Source organism: Leucoraja erinacea, chromosome 32 (assembly GCF_028641065.1).
Source record: "Leucoraja erinacea ecotype New England chromosome 32, Leri_hhj_1, whole genome shotgun sequence".
Lineage (NCBI taxonomy): Eukaryota > Metazoa > Chordata > Chondrichthyes > Rajiformes > Rajidae > Leucoraja > Leucoraja erinaceus.
In genome coordinates this window covers 20,765,835-20,789,677 of record NC_073408.1, presented here as the reverse complement: position 1 = coordinate 20,789,677, position 23,843 = coordinate 20,765,835, and the positions used below count along the sequence as shown (strand labels likewise).

Here is a 23,843-nt window from a genome sequence, read left to right as displayed (position 1 = left end):
CACCTGCAGATCCTTGTTCTTTTGCAAAATAGAATGGAAGAAGTAGTCTCCGCAGTAGGTATGTGTGTTCAGCCTTAATAAACTCCATGATTTCAGAGAATGACTATAAACAGAGATAATGCAAATCAAGTTCCTTTATTTCACATTGGATTGTCTTGGAAGCACAATTCTGGCTCTGAATTGCCAGGAAGGCTTCTGTCCTCTCAGTGTCAGAACGTTGCTGGTTTCTCAAGGTGTAAGTGGGAATACTGATGCTATGTACTTCTTTCCATTTCCATATGTGGACTTGGTCCAGGTGTAGCTCTGAATGTTCATGACGTTCCCACCAAGGCTCAGTTTGCATCTGTGGAAGCAACAGAAGAGAAAATAGTCGCTGAATAGTTCAGCTTTGATGGCCACCATTCCTCTGGTTAGCGCGCAACAAAAGCTTTTCACTGTACCTCGGTACACGTGACAATAAACTAAACGGAAACTGAAACCACTTCACCATCCTATAAGACCTAGGACGCTCGCTGTTATTTCAGAGCTAGTCACTTAGCCTGAATATAACTGACTGGTGATAATGCAGAAACCCCCTCTGCAACACAACCTAATCATAATATCAAGACTAGCTTTATGACTGAAAGACTTTGATGTGCATCTTTTGCCAATTTAGACTTTATACTTTAGAGCTCAGCGTGGAAACAGTCCCCTTGGCCAACGAGTCAGTGTCGACCAACGATCACTCCTTATATTAGCACTATCCAACTAGGGATAATTTACAGAAGCCAATTAACCTCCAAACCTGAGATTGACACAAAATGCTGGAGTAACTCAACGGGACAGGCAACATCACTTCAACTCTCCCTCCCATTCCCAATCTGACCTTTCAGTCCTGGGCCTCAACCATTGCCAGAGAGAGGCCCAGCACAAATTGGAGCAACAGCACCTCATATTTTACTTGGGTAGTTTGCACCCCAGCGGTATGAAAGTTGACTTCTCTAACTTCAGATAGCCCTTGCTTTCTCTCTCCATCCCGTTCCATTTCCCAGTTCTCCCACGAGTCTTACTGTCTCCGCCAACATTCTTTCCTTGTCCTGTCCCCTCCCCTGACATCAATCTGAAGAAGGGTCTCGACCTGAAACTTCGCCAATCCTTCTCTCCATTGATGCTGCCTCATCCGCTGAGTTACTCCGGCATTTTGTGTCTACCATCGATTTACCAGCATCTGCAGTTCTTTCTTAAACATCCCCTATCATCATCACCCTTGCTGTGGAAGGTGTAAAACGCCCAGAAGCAGACTTTCCGCTGGTTATAAAAATGCTGGAAAAAACTCAGCAGGTCAGGCCGCAACTGTGGGAAGAGAAACGGAGTTAATGTCCCACAACACAAACCCCTTGTCAGAATTGGGAAGGAGCCAAAAGAGGCTGGAGGGGTTGGGGAAAGAGGATATTTGTACTTGGGTATAACCAGGGTGACCATTGGGAATTGGCGGTTAACTAGGTTATCTCGTCGGCCAGCGAATAGAAGCAGTTAAGAGAGTGAGGACATAGACATAGAATGTAGGAGCTGCAAAATACAGAGCAGGAAGATGGGGAATAGAGGTCAGGCTAGACAAATCCACCACTCTCCCCATGGTCACCATATCAAAGACATTCCTCTTCCCGCAGCTTAACAAGCCTCTTTTGTCTCCGTCCCAGTACTGACGGAGGGACTTTAACCCGAAACATTAACTCTGTTTTTCTTTGCGCAGTTGCGATCCGGACCGGCTGGGATGTTCCAGCACTTGTTTTCGTACCTGGCAGAAACCGTTGTGCTTCAGGATGGTTTACGTCCTTCTACAACAAGGGGTAATGGCGACAAAGGTGTCTGGTTTGGATCTCTGATGAGGTGAAATTGCCATCATTCTCATAAGCAGACATGGAACCAAAAGAGGCCATTCAATCCATTCCTCCCATGTTGGCTCTTTGAAAAGCCTATTTAAAAAATCAGTCCTAGTTCGGAGCCATGAACTCTGAAAAAGCTATCCAGGAGCGGCACAGTGGCGCAGAGGTAGAGTTGCTGCCTTACAGCGCCAGAGACCCAGGTTCGATCCTGACCACAGGTGCTGTCTATGCGGAGTTTGGACATTCTCCCCATGACCATGTGTGTTTTCCCAGGTTCTCTTGTTTCCTCACACATTCCAAAGACGTACAGGTTTGTAGGCTAATTGGCATGGTAAAGATTGTAAATTGTCCCCAGTGTGTAGGATAGTGTTAGTGTACGGTGATCGGTGGTCAGCGCGGACACAGTGGGCCAAAGGGCCTGTTTCCGCGCAGTATCTAAACTAAACTTTTATTTCAGATATTTACCCATTTCCATTTTTAAGCTGATTACTGAAGAAATGCTAAGAACTTGGTGTCTCAATGTTTTTCTGCCTCTGACCCTCAGCTTAATTCTGTCTTGTGTGATGATCACACTTTCTGACAATAGAACCAATTTGTCCTTATTTGACCTATTTCCATAGATAAATTCCATTTGCATGTAAATTGGAAAATGAGACATAACTCCGATATCCACCCAGGAATTGTCAAAACACACTTACCCTTTATTAGGCCTGGCGATGAAGCAAAGAGTATAAATGGCAAAATCAAACTCCGGACTGGAGCCAATGAATCCTGATCCAACTTGCTTGTAGTATCCGTTCCAGTTAAACTGCATGGCCAGCACGTCTGGGTAGTTGACCCACTGTGGAGATATGGTGAAATATCAAACCATAGCACTTCTGAGAAAATGAAAGCGGCAAAACCTTTACCCGGGCAGAGAAAGTGTATAACCTCATGAGAGGAATGGATCAGGTAGATGCACAGAGTCGGGGAATTGAGGACAAGAGGACATAGGTATAAGGTAAAAGGGGAAAGATTTAATAGGAATCTGAGGGGTAACTATTTCACACAAAGGGTGGTGAGTGAATGGAACAAGCTGCCAGAGGAGGTAGTTGAAGCAGGGACTATACCTAACGCTCAGAGTAGACTCCGTTTAGAGGGATATGGGTCAAATGTGGGCAGGTGGGACTAGTTTAGATGGACATCTTGTTCAGCGTAGATAAGTTGAGCCAGAAAGTCTGTTTCTGAGCTGCATAACACCACTGTCCCACTTAGGAAACCTGAACATAAACCTCTGGAGACTTTGCGCCCCACCCAAGGTTTCCGTGCGGTTCCCGGAGGTTGCAGGTAGTGGAAGCAGGTAGGGAGACTGACAAAAACCTCCGGAAACCGCACGGAAACCTTGGGTGGGGTGCAAAGTCTCCAGAGGTTTCCGTTCAGGTTTCCTAAGTGGGACAGGGGCATAACTCTTTGACTATCTTAAACTTCAATTATCCCTTTTTCTTCAAGCACACAGAGTGACCCGTTGAGATCCACAGAATGTCTATTTTGCTTCTGATACCAGCATCTGCAGTCTGTTGTGTCTCCATTTTTCCCAATGACTTGGAAAGATTTAAAACTTTCTTTTCCACGTGAGGTGATTTTATTTTTGTGGGGGAAGAGCAATTGGATTAATTCATCGAAAGATATTGAAGTACCTGCAAACCTTAGGCCGGGGGCTTCGGGCTGTTGAAAGCACATCACCCACCAATGTACATGTGAAGAAAGAATGGGAATGGATTGGATGTCATCATTGAAAGAGTTCAGATATCATGGAGGTTTGCGAGGCTAAAAGTGTAACATTTTGAGGCAGCATCGAGGCCAAGGAGCAATTAGAACACAAAATGAAAATGTTAAACCTCAGGCGTTTAGTGATGAGGAGATAAAGGGCGGCACGGTGGCGCAGCGGTGGAGTTGCTGCCTTACAGCGCCTGAGACCCGGGTTTAGTCCTGACTATGAATGCTGTCTGTACGTTCTCCCCGTGTCCTCCGTGGGTTTTCCCCAGGAGTTCCACTTTCCCCACACTCCAATGACGTACAGGTTTGTAGGTTAATTGGATTCGGTAAAATTGTAAATTGTCATCATCGGCAGTCGCTCGAAACGAGTATGACTGTCCTCTTGTGAGGACACCTGTGCTTGACTTTGTTGAACGTGGGGAGACTGGTGCACAGACAGCCACCCCATGGTCCGTGACAGATCTGGGTCAGGATTCAGTCAGCCACCATCTTCCGCCTGTTCCGCTGTTAAGGTCTTGGTTGGATTGCTCTTTGTCAGGGACCTCCCCCTCGACCTTACCGACATGGGTGGCCCTACCAGGAGCATAGCCCCGGATGGCATCTTCTCAGGATCTCAGGACCACACAAGCTTCTCCACCACGACAAGGTGACAATCCACGTAAATTGTACATAGTGTGCGTAAGGTAGTGTGAGAGTGCACGGCGCAGGTTCGATGGGCCAAAGGGCCTGTTTCCGCGCTGTATCTCTAAACTAAACTAAACATTCGTCAATGAGCAGAGGGTTACTGGATGACTAGGACTTGATACTGATCCAGTTATTGGATATATAGGAGGAGATGGTGGGAGGCCGGGGAAGGACTAGAAGAGTCAGGTGTGGCGATAATAAGAGCATCAGTCAGGATCTCACCGTAAATGACGCAGAGGAAGAGATAGGAAATGTTACCGAAGTGGAATTGTACCGATGCTGTTTATTCAGAAAGTGTAGGAAAGAACTGCAGGTGCAGCTTTAAATCGAAGGCAGACACAAAATGCCAGAGTAACTCAGCGGGACAGGCAGCATCTCTGGAGAGAAGTGTCTCGACCCGAAACGTCACCCATTCCTTCTCTCCAGAGATGCTGCCTATCCCGTTGTTACTCCAGCGTAAGGTCATTGTGTCCTAGGGCTTGACGCACGGAGCCGCTCAATCCATCTGGAGGACACCCGTCACTTCCGGTATATGTTATTAATGCAAGAAACGCGTACTTTCCTACCTGTTAAAAACCACCAAAATGTTGAATTTTTGCGCTGATAAAAATTGTGGAAATCGGGGTAAGTGTGAGAGACATGTACCCAACTTTTGAATCCAAAAGTGAAGCGAAATGAAGGTGAAGAGAAGCAGAAATGAAGGGACAACAGCAGCTAAAGTGCTTGTTAAACATTGGCCGTGCAGCTATCGGAATTGAAAATATTGGGAATTATCGCGTTTGCTCACTGCATTTCATCAACAGTAAGGCATTATTTGTGGTTTTTCTTGATTGGTATCTAAAAAGTCTCAGAAGTGATAAATCTGGCTGTAAATTTTGCTTCAGAGGCATTTTCTTTTTGTGTGTAAAAACCCACTTGAGAACCATGGGCGATTTAAAAAATTTACAGCCAGATTTATCACTTCTGAAACTTTTTAGATGCCAAAGGAATCCAGAAAAAACACAAATAATGCCTTAGTTGATGAAATGCAGTGAGCAAACGGCCAATGTTCGCCAAGCACTTTTGAAATTCTGAAGAATGCTAAATGTCTCACACGCTTATCCCGATTTCCATCATTATTTACAGCGCACAAATTGACAATTTCAGCGGGTTTTAACGGGCCTGCTACGCTGGAAACAATGGTAAGTGCCTACCTGCAGTTCATCGCGTGTACTCCATTTGGCGTAGCGTAGCAACAGTACGGGTCACGGGACTTGACCCGACTGCTGTGAAACCTCCCTATACAGAGTGCAGCTTCAGGAGACCATAGAGAACAGGGCTCCTGGAGAGTATTCCAACATTCTTGCCATAGAGGGAGTGCAGAGAAGGTTCACCAGACTGATTCCTGGGATGTCAGGACGGTCTTATGAAGAAAGACTGGATAGACTTGGTTTATACTCTCTAGAATTTAGGAGATTGAGAGGGGGTCTTATAGAAACTTACAAAATTCTTAAGGGGTTGGACAGGCTAGATGCAGGAAGATTGTTCCCGATGTTGGGGAAGTCCAGGACAAGGGGTCACAGCTTAAGGATAAGGGGGAAATCCTTTAAAACCGAGATGAGAAGAACTTTTTTCACACAGAGAGTGGTGAATCTCTGGAACTCTCTGCCACAGTTATGAGGGAGTTAGATGTGGCCCTTGTGGCTAAAGGGATCAGGGGGTATGGAGAGAAGGCAGGTACGGGATACTGAGTTGGATGATCAGCCATGATCATATTGAATGGCGGTGCAGGCTCGAAGGGCCGAATGGCCTACTCCTGCACCTAATTTCTATGTTTCTATGTTTCTATTCCACGCATTCATAGCTCTCCACATACCTCAGTTCATGGCCATTTCCAATGGGGCACTCACCGGGCCATTGTAGTTGTAACTGTAATAGTTGAGTTCGTTGTTTTTCTCTGCCAGGTAAAACCGCACCCAGTTATGGAACCCAGACACCTTGCCTCGCTTCACTTCACCTGTTCCCGAAAGGAATTTGGAGCAAGTGAATTAATGGACATCCATCACCTCCAGCCACAGACCCAAAACCAAGCAGCTACATTCCCTCGTACACAAAAATGCTGGAGAAACTCGGCAGGTAAGGCAGCATCTATGGAGCGAAGGAAATAGGCAACGTTTCGGCACGAAACGTTGCCTATTTCCTTTGCTCCATAGATGCTGCCTTACCTGCTGAGTTTCTCCAGCATTTTTGTGTACCTTCGATTTTCCAGCATCTGCAGTTTGTTCTTAAACAGCTACATTCCCTCCACAGGTGCTGCCTGGCTCACTAAGTTAATCCAGCACTTAGTATTTTGCTCCAGGTTCCAGCATCTAAGTTTACTTTAGTTTAATTTAGAGATTCGGCGCGGAAATAGGCCCTCCGCCCACCGACTCTGCTCCGACATGCGATCCCCACACATTGACACTATCCTACACACACACACACACACACACAGTAGGATTTTTCTTTTCCATTTACATCAAGCCACTTAACCTACAAACCTGTACGTCTTTGGAGTGTGGGAGGAAACCGAATATCTTTGAGAAAACCTGAGCACCCGGAGAAAATCGCACAAGTCGCAGGTAGAAAACTCTTTACAGACAGCAACCGTGGTCGGGATCAAACCCGGGTCTCAGGCGCTGTTATGACCCTGTCCCACTTAGGAAACCTGAACGGAAACCTCTGGCGACTTTGCGCCCCACCCAAGGTTTCCGTGCGGTTCCCGGAGGTTGTAGGTGGTTGCCGGAGGTTGCAGGTAGTGGAAGCAGGTAGGGAGTCGGACAAAAACCTCCGGGAACCGCACGGAAACCCTGGGGGGGGCGCAAAGGCTCCAGAGGTGGCCGTTCAGGTTTCCTGAGTGGGACAGGGGCATAAGGCAGCAACTCTACCGCTGCTCGTGCAGTTCATTTTGTCTTCAACTGCCAGTCAATCTTTTGTACAAAGGATGTTTCTGATCATTGAGGTTCAGACGACCTTAGCAACTGGAAGAGCCAACCTTGCTGTTTCACTTCACCATGCGGCATTTCACACCTGCTGATCGGAGCAGCCTCCGAAATGGCCTTTCAGTTTCATTCAGCATAAAACGGACCACTTTACATCAGCCCCACCTCCTTGATACAGCTAGAATCATAGTCATACAGCATGGAAACAGACCCTTCACCCCAAGTCGTCCAATCTGACTGAGATGCCCCATTTATGACAGACACAAAGTGCTGGAGTACTTCAGTGGGTCAAGCAACAACACTGGAGAAAAGGATCAGGTGTCATTTCAGGTCGGAACCCTTCTTTACACTGAAAATAGAACGGTGGGTGGGGGTGGGGTGGTCCTATCTAGTTAGTCCCATTTGTACCTTGTGAGCTGTGACCCCATTTGCTTGTGCTTGGCCCATGTCACACTAAACCTATCCTATCTATGTACCCGTCCAAGTGTCTTTTAAATGTTCTTAGAGGACTTGCCGCAACTACTTCCTCTGGCGACTTGTTCTATATACACACCACCCTCTGAGCGAAAAAGTTACCTTTGAAGTAACGATTAAATCTTGCCCCTCTCACCTTAAACTATGTCCTCTGATTCTTAATTCCCTTACCTTGAGTAAAAGCCTCTGTGCATTCACAGTATCTATTTCACCTCAGGACTTTGTACACTTCCATTAGATCATCCCTCAGCCTCCAAGGAATAAAGTCCCAGCCTGCCCTATAGCTCAGGCCATCGAGTCCTGGAAACATCCTTGTAAATCTTCACTGCAGTCTTTCCAGCTTAACAACATCCTCCAGCAGGGTGGCCAAAACTAAACAGAATACTCCGTGTAGCTTCACCGACGTCTTGTGCAATGGTAACATCAAGGTTTCTCAGAGCTGAGTTGACCTTGCGAAGTTCTCATCCCCTCTCCCTGGGTGAGACCAGATGAGAGTTCTCTTGAATCATTCATACCTTGCACCTCGCATGCACCAAAAGCTTTTCACTGTACCTCGGTACATGTGCTAGTAAACTAAACGAAAACTCTGCTCCCAGCCCATCTCCTCCTGTGTTCCCTTGGTCCTCGCCTTCCAACCACCCTCTGCATTCAACAATTTCTGCCAGCTCCAACAAGATTTCACTACCACACATGTGCCTCTTCTCCCCGCACGTCGCAAGGACTCAAATTTGCCAACCTTCAGGTAACAGACTCACTCTTTTTGTTTGTATCAGAACAGGCCATGTCCTCTCCTCATATTACACACTCTCCATGAATCTCTCTGCTGAACCTTGATTGCACTCACACTACAGTAAGTATAATCCTTCGGTGAGACAAGATTTGTGACCCTCGGTCGGCTTGCAGTCTCACCACCGTCCACTTTAATCCTTCAACTCATATCTTCTTGCGATAAACATCAACCTTCCTTTTCCCCTGACTCTCAGTCTGAAGGGTCTTGACCCGAAACGTCACCCATTCCATCTATTTCTCCGTAGATAGATGCCGCCTGACCTGCTAAATTACTCCAGCTTTTTGCATCTATATACAGTTCCTAATTGCTAATTGCAAATTCCTAATTGCTTGCTCAACACAATGTTAACTTTGAGCATCTGAACATTAATCTCTCAGCATCTACAAAACACTCGCCATTTAAAAAAAATCAAAATGGATATCATATTTTTCCTCATTACATTACATTCGTCTATTTATTTACCTATGTTCTTTTATTGTGCATCTGCCTCACAACCCAATTTAGTACAAACTGTACACTCAAGGTCTCCCAATGCAAATCAGTAATATCGACACAAAAAGCTGGAGTCATTCAGTGGGACAGGCAGCATCTCTGGAGAGAAGGAATGGGTGACGTTTCGGGTCGAGACCCTTCTCAATCTGGACAGCTCCAGTAACAAACCTCAATCCTACCTGAAATGACCTGTTCGTTCCTAGTCTCTGCTTCCTCTCTGCTAACCATTCATCAAGCCATGTCAATATATCGTTCTGAAGAAGGGTCCCAACCCAAAACGTCACCTATCCTTGTTCTCCAGGGATGCTGCCTAACCCACAGAGTTACTCCAGCACTTTGTATATTTCAATATATTCCATCCAGTTCTCATGCACACTCATTTAGTGGATCTTTATCAAATGCCTTCTGGAAATATGCATTCATTCATTTAGTTTAGTTTATTGTCACATGTGCCGAGGTACAGTGAAAAGCTTTTGTCACATGCTAACCAGTCAGCGGAATGATAATACATGATTACAATTGAGCCATTCACAGTGTACAGATACTGTACATAATAAGGGAATAGCGTTTAATGCAAGATAAAGCCAGTAAAGTAAGTAAGTAAGTAAGTATGTTTATTGGCCAAGCATTCACATACAAGGAATTTGCCTTGGTGCTCCAAAGTCTGATCAAAGATAGTCCAATGAGGTAGGTAGTAGTTCAGGACTGCTACTTATCTATACCAATAGTTACATCCCTACAAACTTTAACAGATTTATAAAATATGACTCTATTTTCATAAATCCGTGTTGATTCAGCCCAGTCCCATTATAATGTTTCAAGTGTTCTGATACCCATTCTTTTCTACTGTGTGACTTTGATGTAAAGTTTAACGTTTGGGATGATTCAAGCATGAAAGTGAGGTTGACTTTTATTTAGGTTGTCTTTCATGGCGTCAAAATGTCCCAAAATGAATCAAATACTTTTTTGTGAAAATATAAAGTAAAATTCTGAAAGTAATGATTAAAAATATGAAGGCAGGTGACAGTGAAAAAGGTGCTGGTGGAAATAGGATTGGTGGAATAACGATGAAAGTACACCAGATATTCGCATGGTTCAAATGTGGACGTCTGATGATAGAAATGTTGAACAAGTGACTGAACTGAATGGTGAGAGTGGGATTCAAAAGGTATAGATGGGATGAAGGAAGAGCAGGGAAGACATGGAATAAAGGAATGACAGAGACACAAAGTGCTGGAGTAACTCAGCGGGTCAGACAGCACCTCTGGACTAAAAGAATAGGTAAGGTTTCGGGTCGAGACCCTTCTTCAGACTTGAATGAGATGTGGAGATGTGTGGAAGATTGTGATGCTGAAAGTGTTATATTGACACGCGTTGAAGGTATGATAAAGAAAGGTTAATATACTACATGTAGAACATGAATTTGAGCAAATGTATAACTCAATGCATAACTGATAAATTGGGCAGGTATTGATTCTTGACACTGCTCAGTTTGTTAGTTAGTTTAGTTTATTGTCACGTGTACTGAGGTACAGTGAAAAGCTTTTGTTGCATGCTATGCAGTCAGCAGAAAGACAATACATGATTACCATCGAGTCATTTACAGTATATAGACACACGATAAGGGAATAACGTTTAATGCAAGGTTAAGCCAGCAAAGTCCAATCAAGGATAGTCTGAGGGTGATCAATGAGGGGGATCATAGTTCAGCACTCAGTTTTATTAAACAAGATACAGATATTTCTAATTCTTGCAATATTGACCTGTGGTTGTACTGACATTTTCCACGGATCGTTGTCATAGATTCTCCTTGCCTTAAAAATGGTGTCAAGAGATTCTACGCACCTGAAAAGACGTGCTCAAAGCCACTGGAGTCGAGGATGTCATTGTATCTACGGTATAATCCAAACCACATCTTCTTCAGGTCTTCTTCAAACTCAACTTGGGAATTATACAATTCTATGAAAGGAGAGAAAGAGAACACCTGAAATCCACACCTTCAAGATGTGTGCATGGCACCATATATGTGCGTGAAATCTCTTGTGGATACAGACTATGTGGCTTTCATATCCCTATACAGTATACACTGCATGTAGCATGTATACCACATGTATGTAACTTCTCCTGTGTCATGCACATTAGATACTCTGTAAATAATCTGGAGTCTGTGTAAATACCTTATGCACGCTGCATTTATCATTTACTCTGCATGAGTCTTTTTCACGTTGAAGTCTGGCTCAGTCAATGGCCCTAAGAATAGACTGGGTGACAATCAAGAATAGTTTAGTGACTACTGGAGAGACAGTAGATACTGGAGAGATGGCACGGAGAGATGGCACGCGGGGCAGGCTGGGTGAGCTCCCCAGAGAAGGAGAAAGAGGTGCAGAGCACAGGCCTTGAACCTGGTGAGATGCAGGAGGAGCCCGGCCTGGACTCGCCCCACAGAGCCCAGTCCCTCCACGCACTAGAGTCTCCCAACCCCTGTAGAGTGGTTACTAAGATGGCTGATCCGTGGGCGGTTGCTGCTGGGACGCAAGTCGGGGCCTGATCATCCCCGGCTGGGTCGCCTGGGCGAGGGTGTCTGATGTTGTGAGACCCGAAACACCCGATGACCCCAGGTCACATCACTGAGGATGCATCCCAGTGCCTCTAGAAGATGTACATTTTTCACTACTACATTCATGGCCTGCTTAATAAAACCTTGTCTTGCAGCTTGTCTTGTCCTGCACTCCTTGGTGCAGTAACCCCCACCCCAGGTCCACCCCAGGTCCCCCCAGGACACTTACTCTTTGAGTGGAAGACGCTGTACAGATGCTCCATGATGGGGGTGTGCATAACCTCTTTGATAAACGCATCCTGTTCTCCAAGCTGCTGGGGTGTGAAGTTCTCGGGGGTGCCTGTCATTCGGTGGTAGTTGTCCAGGAGTGCAATGAGTTTAGCAAAGGTTGGCTTGGAGAATATGGCGGCCTCGTTCACATATGCATAGAGGCTGCAACATAAATAAAAGGCCAAAGAACCGTGAGACCCTAAATTGTGTGGCTTAAACCCAACTTAGAGAGGCAACGTTTAAAGGGGATGTGTGGGTCAGGTCCTTTACACAGAGAGTGGTGGGTACTTGGATCCACCCTTGTCAGGGTTAATGGTGGAGGCAGATATAATACAGCGTTTAAGTGACCTTTATCCAGGCACGTGGATATACAAAGAATTGAGTGATATGGATTAGGTACAGGCGGATCAGATTAATTTATTTTAGCATCATGTTGGGTAAGGATATTGTGGGCTGAAGGGCCTGTTCTTGTGCTGTACTGTTCTATGTTCTATGTTCCCGAATATTTTGCAAATCCCTGTGAAGTTTCTGCATGAGATTGCCAAGATGGTTCACGGGTCATGTTATTATCAGTCTAAAGTGTTACACGGCAGAATCCCGTAATATTGCACCTAGTTTAGCGGCGAGACAGACATGATTAGATTATTGTACTGGGGCAACTGACTGTATTAATCACGCCCAGCATAGTTTTAAAAAGAAGGTCTATAATATCCTGGCCTGAACTACACTGAGTCACATTCAAGTCAAGGTTCAATAGTGTTTAATGGTTGTATGTATTGACAATGAAACTATGAAATATCTTACTTGCAGCAGGTTAATAGCCTATTCATATATTTCTTAATTACCCCATTAAATATAATACACAGATAAAATATAATCGTCGAACATTCAATAAAGTAATAACTAATATTATGCACAAAAAATCCCAGGAACAACAGGAATAATAATGAGACAGGTTATAACCTCCATTTAGTATGATTTAGTTTAGAAATACAGGTCCTTTCGGCCCACCGAGTCCGCACTGATCTGCAATCCCCGCACACTAACGCTTTCCTACACACAGTAGGGACAATTTACAAATATACCAAGCATTATACCCTACAAACCTGTACGTCTTTGGAGTGTGTGAGGAAACGGGAGATCCCGGAGAAAACCCACGCAGGTCACGTGGAGAACGTACATGCTCCGTACAGACAAGCACCCGTGGTCAGGATCGAACCCGGGTCTCTGGCGCTTTGAGGCAGCAACTCTAATTCTGCACCACCATGCCGCCTGGTCACACAGACTAGTGTTGATTATTCTGTGCAGGAATGCCACACAATCTCTCTAAGGCTGGGTGAGATGGAGGCAGCTAAGCGGGGGGTGCCGCCATTGACCCCGTTGATTCCATCGACACCTCGCGCTGCCTCGGCAAGGCCACCAGAATAATCATGGGCAAGTCACCCCCAATCACTCCCTCTTCTCCCCTCTCCCATCAGGCAAGAGGTATAGAAGTGTAAAAAAACGCACACCTCCACATTCAGGGGCAGTTTCTTCCCAAATGTTACCAGGCAACTGAACCATTCTACCACAACCAGGCCACAGTCCTGAACTACTATCCACCTTACTGGAGACCCTCGGACTATCTTTAATTGGTCTTTACTAGACTTTATCTTGCACTAGACGTTATTCACGTTATTCTCTTAAGTCTTTAGTGTGTGGGGGGAAACCGGAGCACCCGGAGAATCCATGCAGTCACAGGGAGAATGTACAAACTCCGTCGAGACAGTACCCATAGTCAGGATCGAACCAGGGTCTCTGGTGCTGTGAGGCACCAACTCAACCGTGGCACCATTGTGCTGCCCTTCATCTTTTATCTGTACACTGTGGATGGCTTGAGCGTAATCATGTATTTGTCTTTCCGCTGACTGGTTAGCACGCAACAAAAACGCTTTTCACTGTACACTGTTGTCGGTGCACACACGACAATAAAATGAACCAAACCTAAAAAAATGATTGAAAATGGGTTAATTTGTGGTTTGGGAGGCAAGGTGGATCAGCACAGATTGATTAGTGCGGGTGTCAGTGGTTATGGGGTGAAGGCAGGAGAATGGGGTTAGGAGTGAGAGATAGATCAGCCATGATTGAATGGGGGAGTAGACTTGATGGGCCGAATGGCCTAATTCTGATCCTATCACTTACGATCTTATGGAACCAATCTAAGACCTGGTGGTATATGTCGATTAGCTGCTAGGTGCAACGTTAAGGTTGGTGAGTTGACCATGGCACTCGGTTATGCTTCATTACATTGTTTTGACCCCCTGACAATACTGAGGGTGGAGTTATCTTAAATGCCATCACTAAATGAATAAACAAGTGACACTGACATTCCACCGTGGAAGTTAGTTCAGAAGAAGTCACAATTTAGTTACAAACAGCAGAGTTTCTGATGTTCGAGTGTTTGTATGCTCCCACCGGTTTGAGGCCAGATCGACCTTGGCCCCAGTCTCAGAGTTGGCAACGGGGCTCTGAAGGTTCAAGCGAATGTCACCGTCTGAAGCTTTGTTGACGTCCAGTGCGTAGATCTGTTCAGAAACGTCGAGCAGCTCCTGCGCCGTGAATCCAGTGTTGCTGGCTGCAAGACAGTGACATGCACTACTGTCAGCTGTGAGACTGGGAACCCCTCCCCGTGACAGAGCGAGCGAGTGTGTGTGTGTGTGTGTGTGTGTGTGTGTGTGTGTGTGTGTGTGTGTGTGTGTGTGTGTGTGTGTGTGTGTGTGTGTGTGTGTGAGTGTGTGTGCGTGTGTGTGTGAGTGTGTGTGTGTATGTGTGAGTGTAAGTGTGTGTATGTGGGAGTGTGTGTGTATGTATGTGTGTGTGTGTATGTATGTATATGTGTGTGTGTATATATATGTATGTGTGTGTGTGTAGATGTGTGTGTGTGTGTGTGTGTATGTGGGAGTGTGTGTGTGTGTGTGTGTTTATGTGTGTATGTGGGAGTGTGTGTGTATGTGTGTGTGTGAGTGTGCATGAGTGTGTGTGTGTGTGTATGTAAAAGTGTGTATGAGTGTGTGTGTGTATGTGATTGTGTGTGTGTGTGTGTGTGTGTGTGTGTGTGTGTGTGTGTGTGTGTGTGTGTGTGTGTGTGTGTGTGTGTGTGTGTGAGTGACTGTGTGTGTGTGTGAGTGTGTGTGTGTGACTGTGTGTGTGTGTGTGGGAGTGTGTGTGTGTGTGTGTGTTTATGTGTGTGTGTGGGAGTGTGTGTGTATGTGTGTGAGTCTGCATGAGTGTGTGTGTGTGTAAAAGTGTGTATGAGTGTGTGTGTGTATGTGATTGTGTGTGTGTGTGCATGAGTGTGCATGATTGTGTGTGTACGAGAGTGTGTGTGAGAGTGTGCAAGAGAATCTGCAATAGTGTACAAGAGAGAGTGAGAGTGAGTGTGAGAAGGTGGGTGAGAGAGTGTGTGCAGGAATGTGTGTGCAAGAGTGCATGAGAAAATGAGAGTGTGAAACAGAATGAGAGAGTGTGAGAGACAGGGATAGAAACAGAGAGAGAGGGGCAGGGAGAGAAAGAGAGCGAGAGAGGGAAAGAGAGACAGAGAGAGAGAGAGGCAGAGAGAGACGTGCAAACCCAATCAGCAAGAGGAGGTCATAGCTCAGAAGAGAGACATTAGTGTGGACATGCTGTGACTAGATGCTGTCAACAAGTTTGTGGACGTTTCAGGCCAAAACTGGGCGGTGTTATAGAGTGTGAAGGACATGCGTTGTGATTGAAGTAGATTTGCTCACTGCAGGACAGCTGAAGGATGCATCCACAAACGATCTCTTGACTACGTCAGAAACACTTTACAATCTGAACCATGAGAGGTTGCTGCAAGTTATCATTTAGAGGAGGAAAGGAATCAACGATACGAGGAGGTGGGTGGGTGTATTGTTGCACTCAGAAAGCTTGCAATGCTTGCAACCATTTTGTAAATTACTGGGGGACAATGTTATGTGACCATTTTGTCTGTGAGCTGTAAAATGAACACATTGGTGGGGAACAGCTCACAACTCCCAATTCAACATTTAACTTGACGTCAAATAGCATTCTTCACGACAGCAATGTCTACGTTGTGTGCTCAATATGGACAGTGACAGCAGGGCAGTGTATATCCTCTATCATCGTGGGTTTTAGATCAGCCTACCTGACATATAGTCCTCCCTCAGACTCCAACTGTACTCCAGAGAAACCCTGCCAAGTGTCTACAGAATCCAAGTCTGGCACCTGTAGAACCACAAACTCCGCTTCTGTCCCCACAGTTGCTGCTTGTGCTGCTGAGTACCTCCAGTATTTTCTGCCTGAAAAGGAGACTCCTAACTAGGGCCCGATCTTGATGGTGAAAATTTCTCCTCCCACTCAGATGAGAGCAAAGTCTGAAAGTTTTGGTGAAGAGGAATTTGAAACTTAAGTTTCATTTGTGGAAAAACAGCGTCACAGTATTTGCTTGATTTCAATTGATGGATTAAAAGATACAGCATGGAAACAGGCCCTTCAGCCCACCCAGTCCATGCCGGCCATCGATCACCGTCCACACTGGTTCTATGTTATCCCACCTTCGCATACACTTGCTACACTTTAGAAGCAATTTACAGGGGCCAATTAACCTACAAACACGCACGTCTTTGGGATGTGGGAGGAAACCGGGGGCACCCGGAGAAAACTCAGATGGTCACAAGGAGAGCGTGCAAACTCCAGAAGATAAGCACACGATGCTGGAGTAGCTCAGCGGGACAGGCATCATCTCTGGAGAGAAGGAATGGGTGACGTTTCGGGTCGAGACTGTTCTTCAGTTCTTTGGGTCTTGGGTTTAAACCAGCAGTTCCTTCCTACATATGTAAACTCCTCACAGACATAGCATCCGAGGTCAGGATCAAACCTAGTTCTGTGGAGCTTTGTGGAAACAGCTCTACCAAGTGCACCAATTATTCAAATTGTGGTTAAGAGGGAACTGCAGATGCTGGAGAATCGAAGGTTACACAAAAAAGCTGGAGAAACTCAGTGGGTGCAGCAGCATCTATGGAGCGAAGGAAATAGGCAACGTTTCGGGCCGAAACCCTTCTTCAGACTGATCGGGGACGGGGGTGGGCGGGGACAAGAAAGGGAAAATGAGGAGGAGGAGCCCGAAGGCTGGGGGATGGGAGGAGACAGCAGGGGGGCTGAGGAGGGGGAGGAGACAGCAAGGACTAACAAAATTGGGAGAATTCGATGTTCATGCCCCCGGGATGCAGACTCCCCAAACGGAATATGAGGTGCTGTTCCTCCAATTTCCGGTACTGCTCGCTGTGGCCATGGAGGAGACCCAGGACAGAGAGGTCGGAGACGGAGTGGGAGGGGGAGTTGAAGTGCTGAGCCACCGGGAGGTCAGCTTGGTTATTGCGGACCGAGTGGAGGTGTTCGGCGAAACGATCGCCCAACCTCCGCTTGGTCTCACCGATATAGATCTGCTGACATCTAGAGCAGCGGACGCAATAGATGAGGTTGGAAGAGATGCAGGTAAACCTCTGTCGCACCTGGAACGATTGCTTGGGTCCTTGAACGGAGTCGAGGGGGGAGGTAAAGGGACAAGTGTTGCATCTCTTGCGGTTGCAAGGGAAAGTGCCCGGGGACGGGGTGGTACGAGAGGGAAGGGAAGAATTGACAAGGGAGTTATGGAGGGGGCGGTCTTTGCGGAAGGCAGATATGGGGGGAGATGGGAAGATGTGGCGAGTGGTGGGGTCACGTTGGAGGTGGTGAAACTGATGGAGGATTACTTTTTGTATGTGAAAATTCAAATTGTGGTACTGCTCTAAAAACTGACAATGAATCCAGATCAAGAATTTTTTCATTGTGTTTTGTTGTGAAGTTTTTGCATCAAAAATGGGTGATAACCGATAAAGTTATCATTCAAATGCAATGACATTTGTATTAATGTGATTCCACTTTCTCATTGAGCAAGCAGTGTAATGTCGCCCTCTTCTGGCTGAGGATGTAAACTACTGCTTTGCAGTTTTGACTGCAGAAATCTTAAGGGCCTGTTCCACTAACGCGACCTTTACAGGCAACTGGTGGCACCCGTGATATGTCGCCGAAATTTTCAACGTTGAAAATTCAGCGGCGACCAGAAAGACGCTACTTTGGAGACCTCTCACAACCAAGTTTGGGATGTCAGGACTGTCTTATGAAGAAAGACTGGATAGACTTGGTTTATACTCTCTAGAATTTAGAAGATTGAGAGGGGATCTCATAGAAACTTACAAAATTCTTAAGGGGTTGGACAGGCTAGATGTAGGAAGATTGTTCCCAATGTTGGGAAAGTCCAGGACAAGGGGTCACAGCTTAAGGATAAGGGGGAAATCCTTTAAAACCGAGATGAGAAGAACTTTTTTCACACACAGAGTGGTGAATCTCTGGAACTCTCTGCCACAGAGGGCAATTGAGGCCAGTTCATTGGCTATATTTAAGAGTGTGGCCCTTGTGGCTAAGGGGATCAGGGGGTATGGAGAGAAGGCAGGTACGGGATACTGAGTTGGATGATCAGCCATGATCATATTGAATGGCGGTGCAGGCTCGAAGGGCCGAATGGCCTACTCCTGCACCTAATTTCTATGTTTCTATGTTTCTAACCATAGGTGACCTCTCACGAACATACAGGAGACCCCTGGCGACATGTCGCAGGTGACCTCTCACGACCATACAGCCTCTCCACTTCTTCACCCACCTCCTTCAGAATATCCAAAACCAGCAGCTTACTCTACTTTTAATTATAGATTCCAAAAAATGTATTAAGATATATGTGTTGTGTAATATTGTAATTTACCGTACTTCTAATAAAAATAAAATTAAAATTTTTTTTTTTTTTAATTATAGATTCCTGTGGATTACTAACAACGGATGTTAAGCGATACCCTCTGTAATCATTTGGTAGCCTTTGCTCCTTTCCCTTCAATAACAGCATGATACAGACGGCTCCAAGTTCCAGTCATTTGTGTAATGGAAATTCACTCTTGGAGAATTCACAAATCACAAGCCCAAAACAAAATGACTTGCCCCAGTCATTTCTACTTCTCCCTGCTCCCATCAGGACAAAGCTTGCCCATATCCCTCTAAACCTATTCTATCCATGTACCTGTCCAAATGTCTCTTAAATGTTACTGCTAGTATCTGCAAAGCATGAAGAAGAATCTGCAATATCTCCAAAATACACAATTCTAATCCTAACACGAGGACAGAACACTACCATCCACCTCTTACCCAACTATGGATTTAGAGTGATAGATTGATACAGTGTGGAAACAGGCCCTTAGGTGCAACTTGCCCACACCGGCCAACATCTCTCAGCTGCACTAGTCCCACCTGCCCGCATTTGGCCCATAGCCCTCCAAACCTGTCCTTTGAGCTGGGAACCAAATCTATCTTTCCAAATGACGTGGACTTTGCCTTGTTGGTCTGAATGGAGATTATGTGAGAGGCAACAGAAATAAAGAGGGTAGCATTAGTGATGTGGGTTTGGGAAAAAAGAGAGAGAGAGAGAGAGAGAGAGTGGGGCTGCAAGAGGAGGGGATAATAGTCAGAACACTGAAAGAATGAAAGAGAGAGAGAGAGAGAGGTAAAATGCAAAACAAAAGAGAGAAAGGAACACAGATGCTGGTTTACAAAAAAAGACCCAAAGTGCTGGAGCAACTTTGCAGGTCAGGCAGCATCTCTGGAGAACATGGATAGGTCACACTTTGGGCCGACCCATAGTGAGGATCAGAGCATGAGAGAAAAAGATCCAGTCGTCAAAAGATGTGAGTGGATGGATGCAGAGAGCGGAAGAAAGCAATGGAGACAGATTAAAAAAGCAGAGAACGGTCTCCAAATCCATTCTGCAGCTCACACTTACCCCCGCACAGAGAATAGTAGTCGTGGCAGCAGTTCTGGTACTGGTCACACTTGCTGTTGCAATGGCAGGGATCGTTACGGTCATATTGCTCATTGCATCTTCCCTTGCAGGATGTTCTTGCTGCAATGATCACGGACAGAAAATACAGCGTTCTGTTAGCCCGAAACTTGACCAACTTGGGTCACCCCTATTTATCCTGTTAGTCACAAGTACACAAAAATGCTGGAGAAACTCAGCGGGTGCAGCAGCATCTATGGAGCGAAGGAAATAGGCGACGTTTCGGCACGAAACGTCGCCTATTTCCTTCGCTCCATAGATGCTGCTGCACCCGCTGAGTTTCTCCAGCATTTTTGTGTACCTTCAATTTTCCAGCATCTGCATTTCCTTCCTAAACACATCCTCTCTCCAACTTGATTGCAGTCCCAAACCTCCCATCTATATCATTAGAGTCCGCTAAACTATCTCTAATCAGACTTTATCTTGCACTAAATTATATACATTTTATCCTGTATCGATGCACTGTGGACGTATTGATTGTAATCATGTATAGTCTTTGGTTTAACTGGATAGCGTGCAACAAAAACATCTTTTCACTGTATCTTGGAGTACGTGACAGGAATGTACTAAAGTAAAGGGCCTGTCCCACGAGCATGCGACTCCATGCGGCGAGCGCGACCTAACGTGGTCGCTTGAGCCGTACGGCCTCGCGGGGCCGGTCCCACTTCGATCGCCGGAGCCGTATGGAGTTGTGCGGAGCTGGTCCCGACATCGCGCGGGGCTCCGAAAAACTGACCGTGTTCAAAAATTCTGCGCGGCAACGGCCTGCCGGCCCGCAGCCGCCTCAACGCCGTACGCGGCGTCTCAACGCCGTACGTCACGTGCGAACTTCCAGCGGACTTCGCTCGAACTTCACGCCACTCACTCGCACTCCGCGGGCCCCCCCCCCGCTTCCGGTTTGGTCGCGCTCGCCGCGTGCAGGCGCATGCTCGTGTGACAGGCCTTTAAGGTTTGTTACTTACAATTGCATGTATTGTAGTCCTGGCAGCAGTCTCCGTGTGTCCCACACGCACTGTTGCACTGGCAGTTGTAATTGTGGCTCAAGTTGGCCCCACAGCGGCCGACACATGAGTCCTTATTTCCTGCAACCAAGAGACGAGGTTAAGGGAAGGACTAATCATCCCTTCCATCATTGCACCACGTCTCCTGAGGGAACAAGCTGGATGGTATAACCCCCATTCATCAAGGGCAAGCCTAGGCTCATGAGCTTGGAAGTTCAATCATATCAATTGATATGTGTACCTTTGATTTTCCAGCATCTGCAGTTCCTTCTTAAACACTTTCTCTTTTGACAGGTGTACCTGGGACAGATTTGAGAGACACCAATATACTGACAAGAAGGTGCGGAACAAACTCAAGGGTCCTGTGTACGAATGGGTTGTGGTTCATGTCTGCTACACAAATTGAAGTGCCACTGTCTGAAGACCACATATGGTTTGCATGGAACATACTATCATCCTTTTACTGCATGAGCTAGTCAGGCAGGGACAGGTCGGACAGACAAGGAATCTGGAAATTGCTCCCAGTATGTACTGCAGCCAGACACAAAAAAGCTGGAGACACTCAGCATTTGTGTCTGGCAGCATCTCGGGAGAGAAGGAATGGGTGACGTTTCGGGTCGAGACCTTTCTTCAGACTAGTTAGGGATACGAGAAACGAGAGATATAGACGCTGATGTAGTGAGATAATGGACGATGTATGAAAGATATGCAAAAAAGTAACGGTGATAAAGGAAACAGGACATTGTTAACTGTTTGTTGGGCGAGAACGAGAAGCTGGTGTAACTTGGGTGGGGGAGGGATAGAGAGAGAGGGAATGTCAGGTTGAAGTTACAGAAATCAATATTCATACCACTGGGCTGTAAGCTGCCCAAGCAAAATATGAGATGCTGTTTCTCCAATTTGCATTTAGCCTCACTGACAATGAAAGGAGACCCAGGACAGAAAGGTCTGGGTGGGAATGGGAAGGAGAATTAAAGTGTTTGGCAACTGGGAGATAAGGTTGGTTCAGGCAGACTGAGTGAAGGTGTTCAGTGAAACGATCGCTCCCCAGTCTACATCTTGAACAACAGATACAGTAGATGAGGTTGGAGGAGGTGCAAGTGAACCTCCAACACATGTACTGCAGACAGTACTGCCAGCTCTACATGAGAAGCGTCCCAGAGTCTCGCTGTGGCCTGCTGAGGCATGTGCCACGTTGCAGTGTCTCTGATAAGAATGGTGCCCAGGAACAGGCTCGAGGAATTCTGTGCAAGGAACCTGTGATCCATTGAGTGAAGAGATAGAAACTAGGAACTGCAGGCGCTGGTTTTTAGACAAAAAGCCACAAAGTACTGGAGTAACTCAGCGGGTCAATCCGCATCTTTGGAGAACATTGATTGGTGAATTTTCGGCTCAGGACCCTTGGAGTCATCGAGTGATACAGTGTGAGAACAAGCCCTTCGATCCAACTAACCCCCACTGGCCAACTACCAGGGTCCCAGCTACCCTAGTCCCACTTGCCTGCACTTGGTCCATAACTCTCCAAACCTGTCCTATCCATGTACCTGTCCAACTGTTTCTTAAACGATGGGATAGTCCCAGCCTCAACTACCTCTTCTGGCAGCTTGTTCCATACACCCACCACCCTCTGTGTGAAAAAGTTTCGACCCGAAACGTCACCTATTCCTTCGCTCCATAGATGCTGCCTCACCCGCTGAGTTTCTCCAGCATTTTTGTCTACCTTCAGGTTTGTCCACCCTCCCATTCTAGCAAAGACCCTCTAATCTGGGCAGCATTCAGGTGAACCTCGTCTACACTCATCTTCAAAGCTTCCACTTCCTTTCTGCAATGGGGCGCCTAGAACTGTGTACTGTACTCCAAATGCGCTCCAAGCAGAGTGCTATATTCCTGACTCTCATACTCAGCGGCCTGACCGAGCAAGGTTAGGATACCATTTGTCTTCCTCGCCACTCTATGTTCTTGCGTCGCTATTTCCAGAGAGCTATGGATTGGGAACACAACATCCCCTCTGAAAGGGGAAATGGAACACACTTAGAACCAATGCCAGAGATCACAAGTTGAGATGTAGAGTGCGGACTCACGGATTTGGAACGTCTTTCCAGCAGCTGACGACAGGAGCAATGAGAAGATGACAAGGTGCATCATTGTGATGAGCCAGGGATGTCCCTGCAATGGTCTCCAGACCTTTGGCACCCTGTATAAAAACACAGCCCTGGCCAATCACCTGGACTTGAGGAACAATGCGGGCTGGTGTATATATCCTGGAAATATCGTCGGCAGTGTCAATACTCGAGTTTCTGTAAACATATACGAGATAAAGTTGCTGAGCGACAGTACGTGGCTGAGCCATATATTCATATTAATATTTAATGGGGAAGGAGGAGGCAAGACTGGGAATGAGTCGAGGCGCTACACCTGTACTGACGGGGGAACTACACTCTGACAGGTAGTAGATAAAAAATGCTGGAGTAACTCAGCGGGACAGGCAGCATCTCTGGAGAAAAGGGAAAGGATGACAGCATCTGCAGTTCCTTCCCACACATATAGTCTGATAGATACTGTGAGCTGGAGGAGTGTGTGGAGTGGTGGAGGCAGGTTCGTTTTTATCATTTAAAAATAAATTGGATAGTTATATGGACGAGAAAGGAATGGAGGGTTATGGTCTGAGCGCAGGTATATGGGACTAGGGGAGAATACGTGTTCGGCATGGACTAGAAGGGTCGAGATGGCCTGTTTCCGTGCTGTAATTGTTATATGGTTATATGGTTATGTCCACAAATATAATTCAGACAAAGTTTTAGGGGTAGAGGGGGGGAGGGGGGGGAGGAAAGGGCTGGTGGCTTCTCCTCACTTCAGCCCAGCTTCAGACACCAGCCTGCCCACTGTCAGGGCAGGGCAGGGTTGGCATGGGTAAATGGCAATGTAATAATAATAATAATAAATTTTATTTATGGGCGTCTTTCAAGAGTCTCAAGGACACCTTACAAAAATTTAGCAAGTAGAGGAAAAACATGTAAGCGGAATGAAATAAATAGTAGAGACATGACTAGTACACA

At 46.2% G+C, this 23,843-nt stretch overlaps 1 protein-coding gene across 1 annotated transcript; it reads right to left on the bottom strand.

Annotated features, from left to right (window-relative positions):
• Positions 1–116: 116 nt before the first annotated feature.
• endou (endonuclease, polyU-specific) lies at positions 117–23,024 on the bottom strand. Its single transcript, XM_055660869.1, has 9 exons — positions 22,869–23,024; positions 20,749–20,868; positions 19,730–19,849; positions 14,302–14,461; positions 11,807–12,009; positions 10,866–10,979; positions 6,194–6,300; positions 2,564–2,706; positions 117–343 (listed from the first exon to the last, which is right to left on the bottom strand). Exons 1-9 carry the CDS (start codon positions 22,930–22,932, stop codon positions 229–231), a joined length of 1,146 nt encoding a protein of 381 aa, XP_055516844.1. The 5' UTR covers positions 22,933–23,024; the 3' UTR covers positions 117–228.
• Positions 23,025–23,843: the final 819 nt, after the last annotated feature.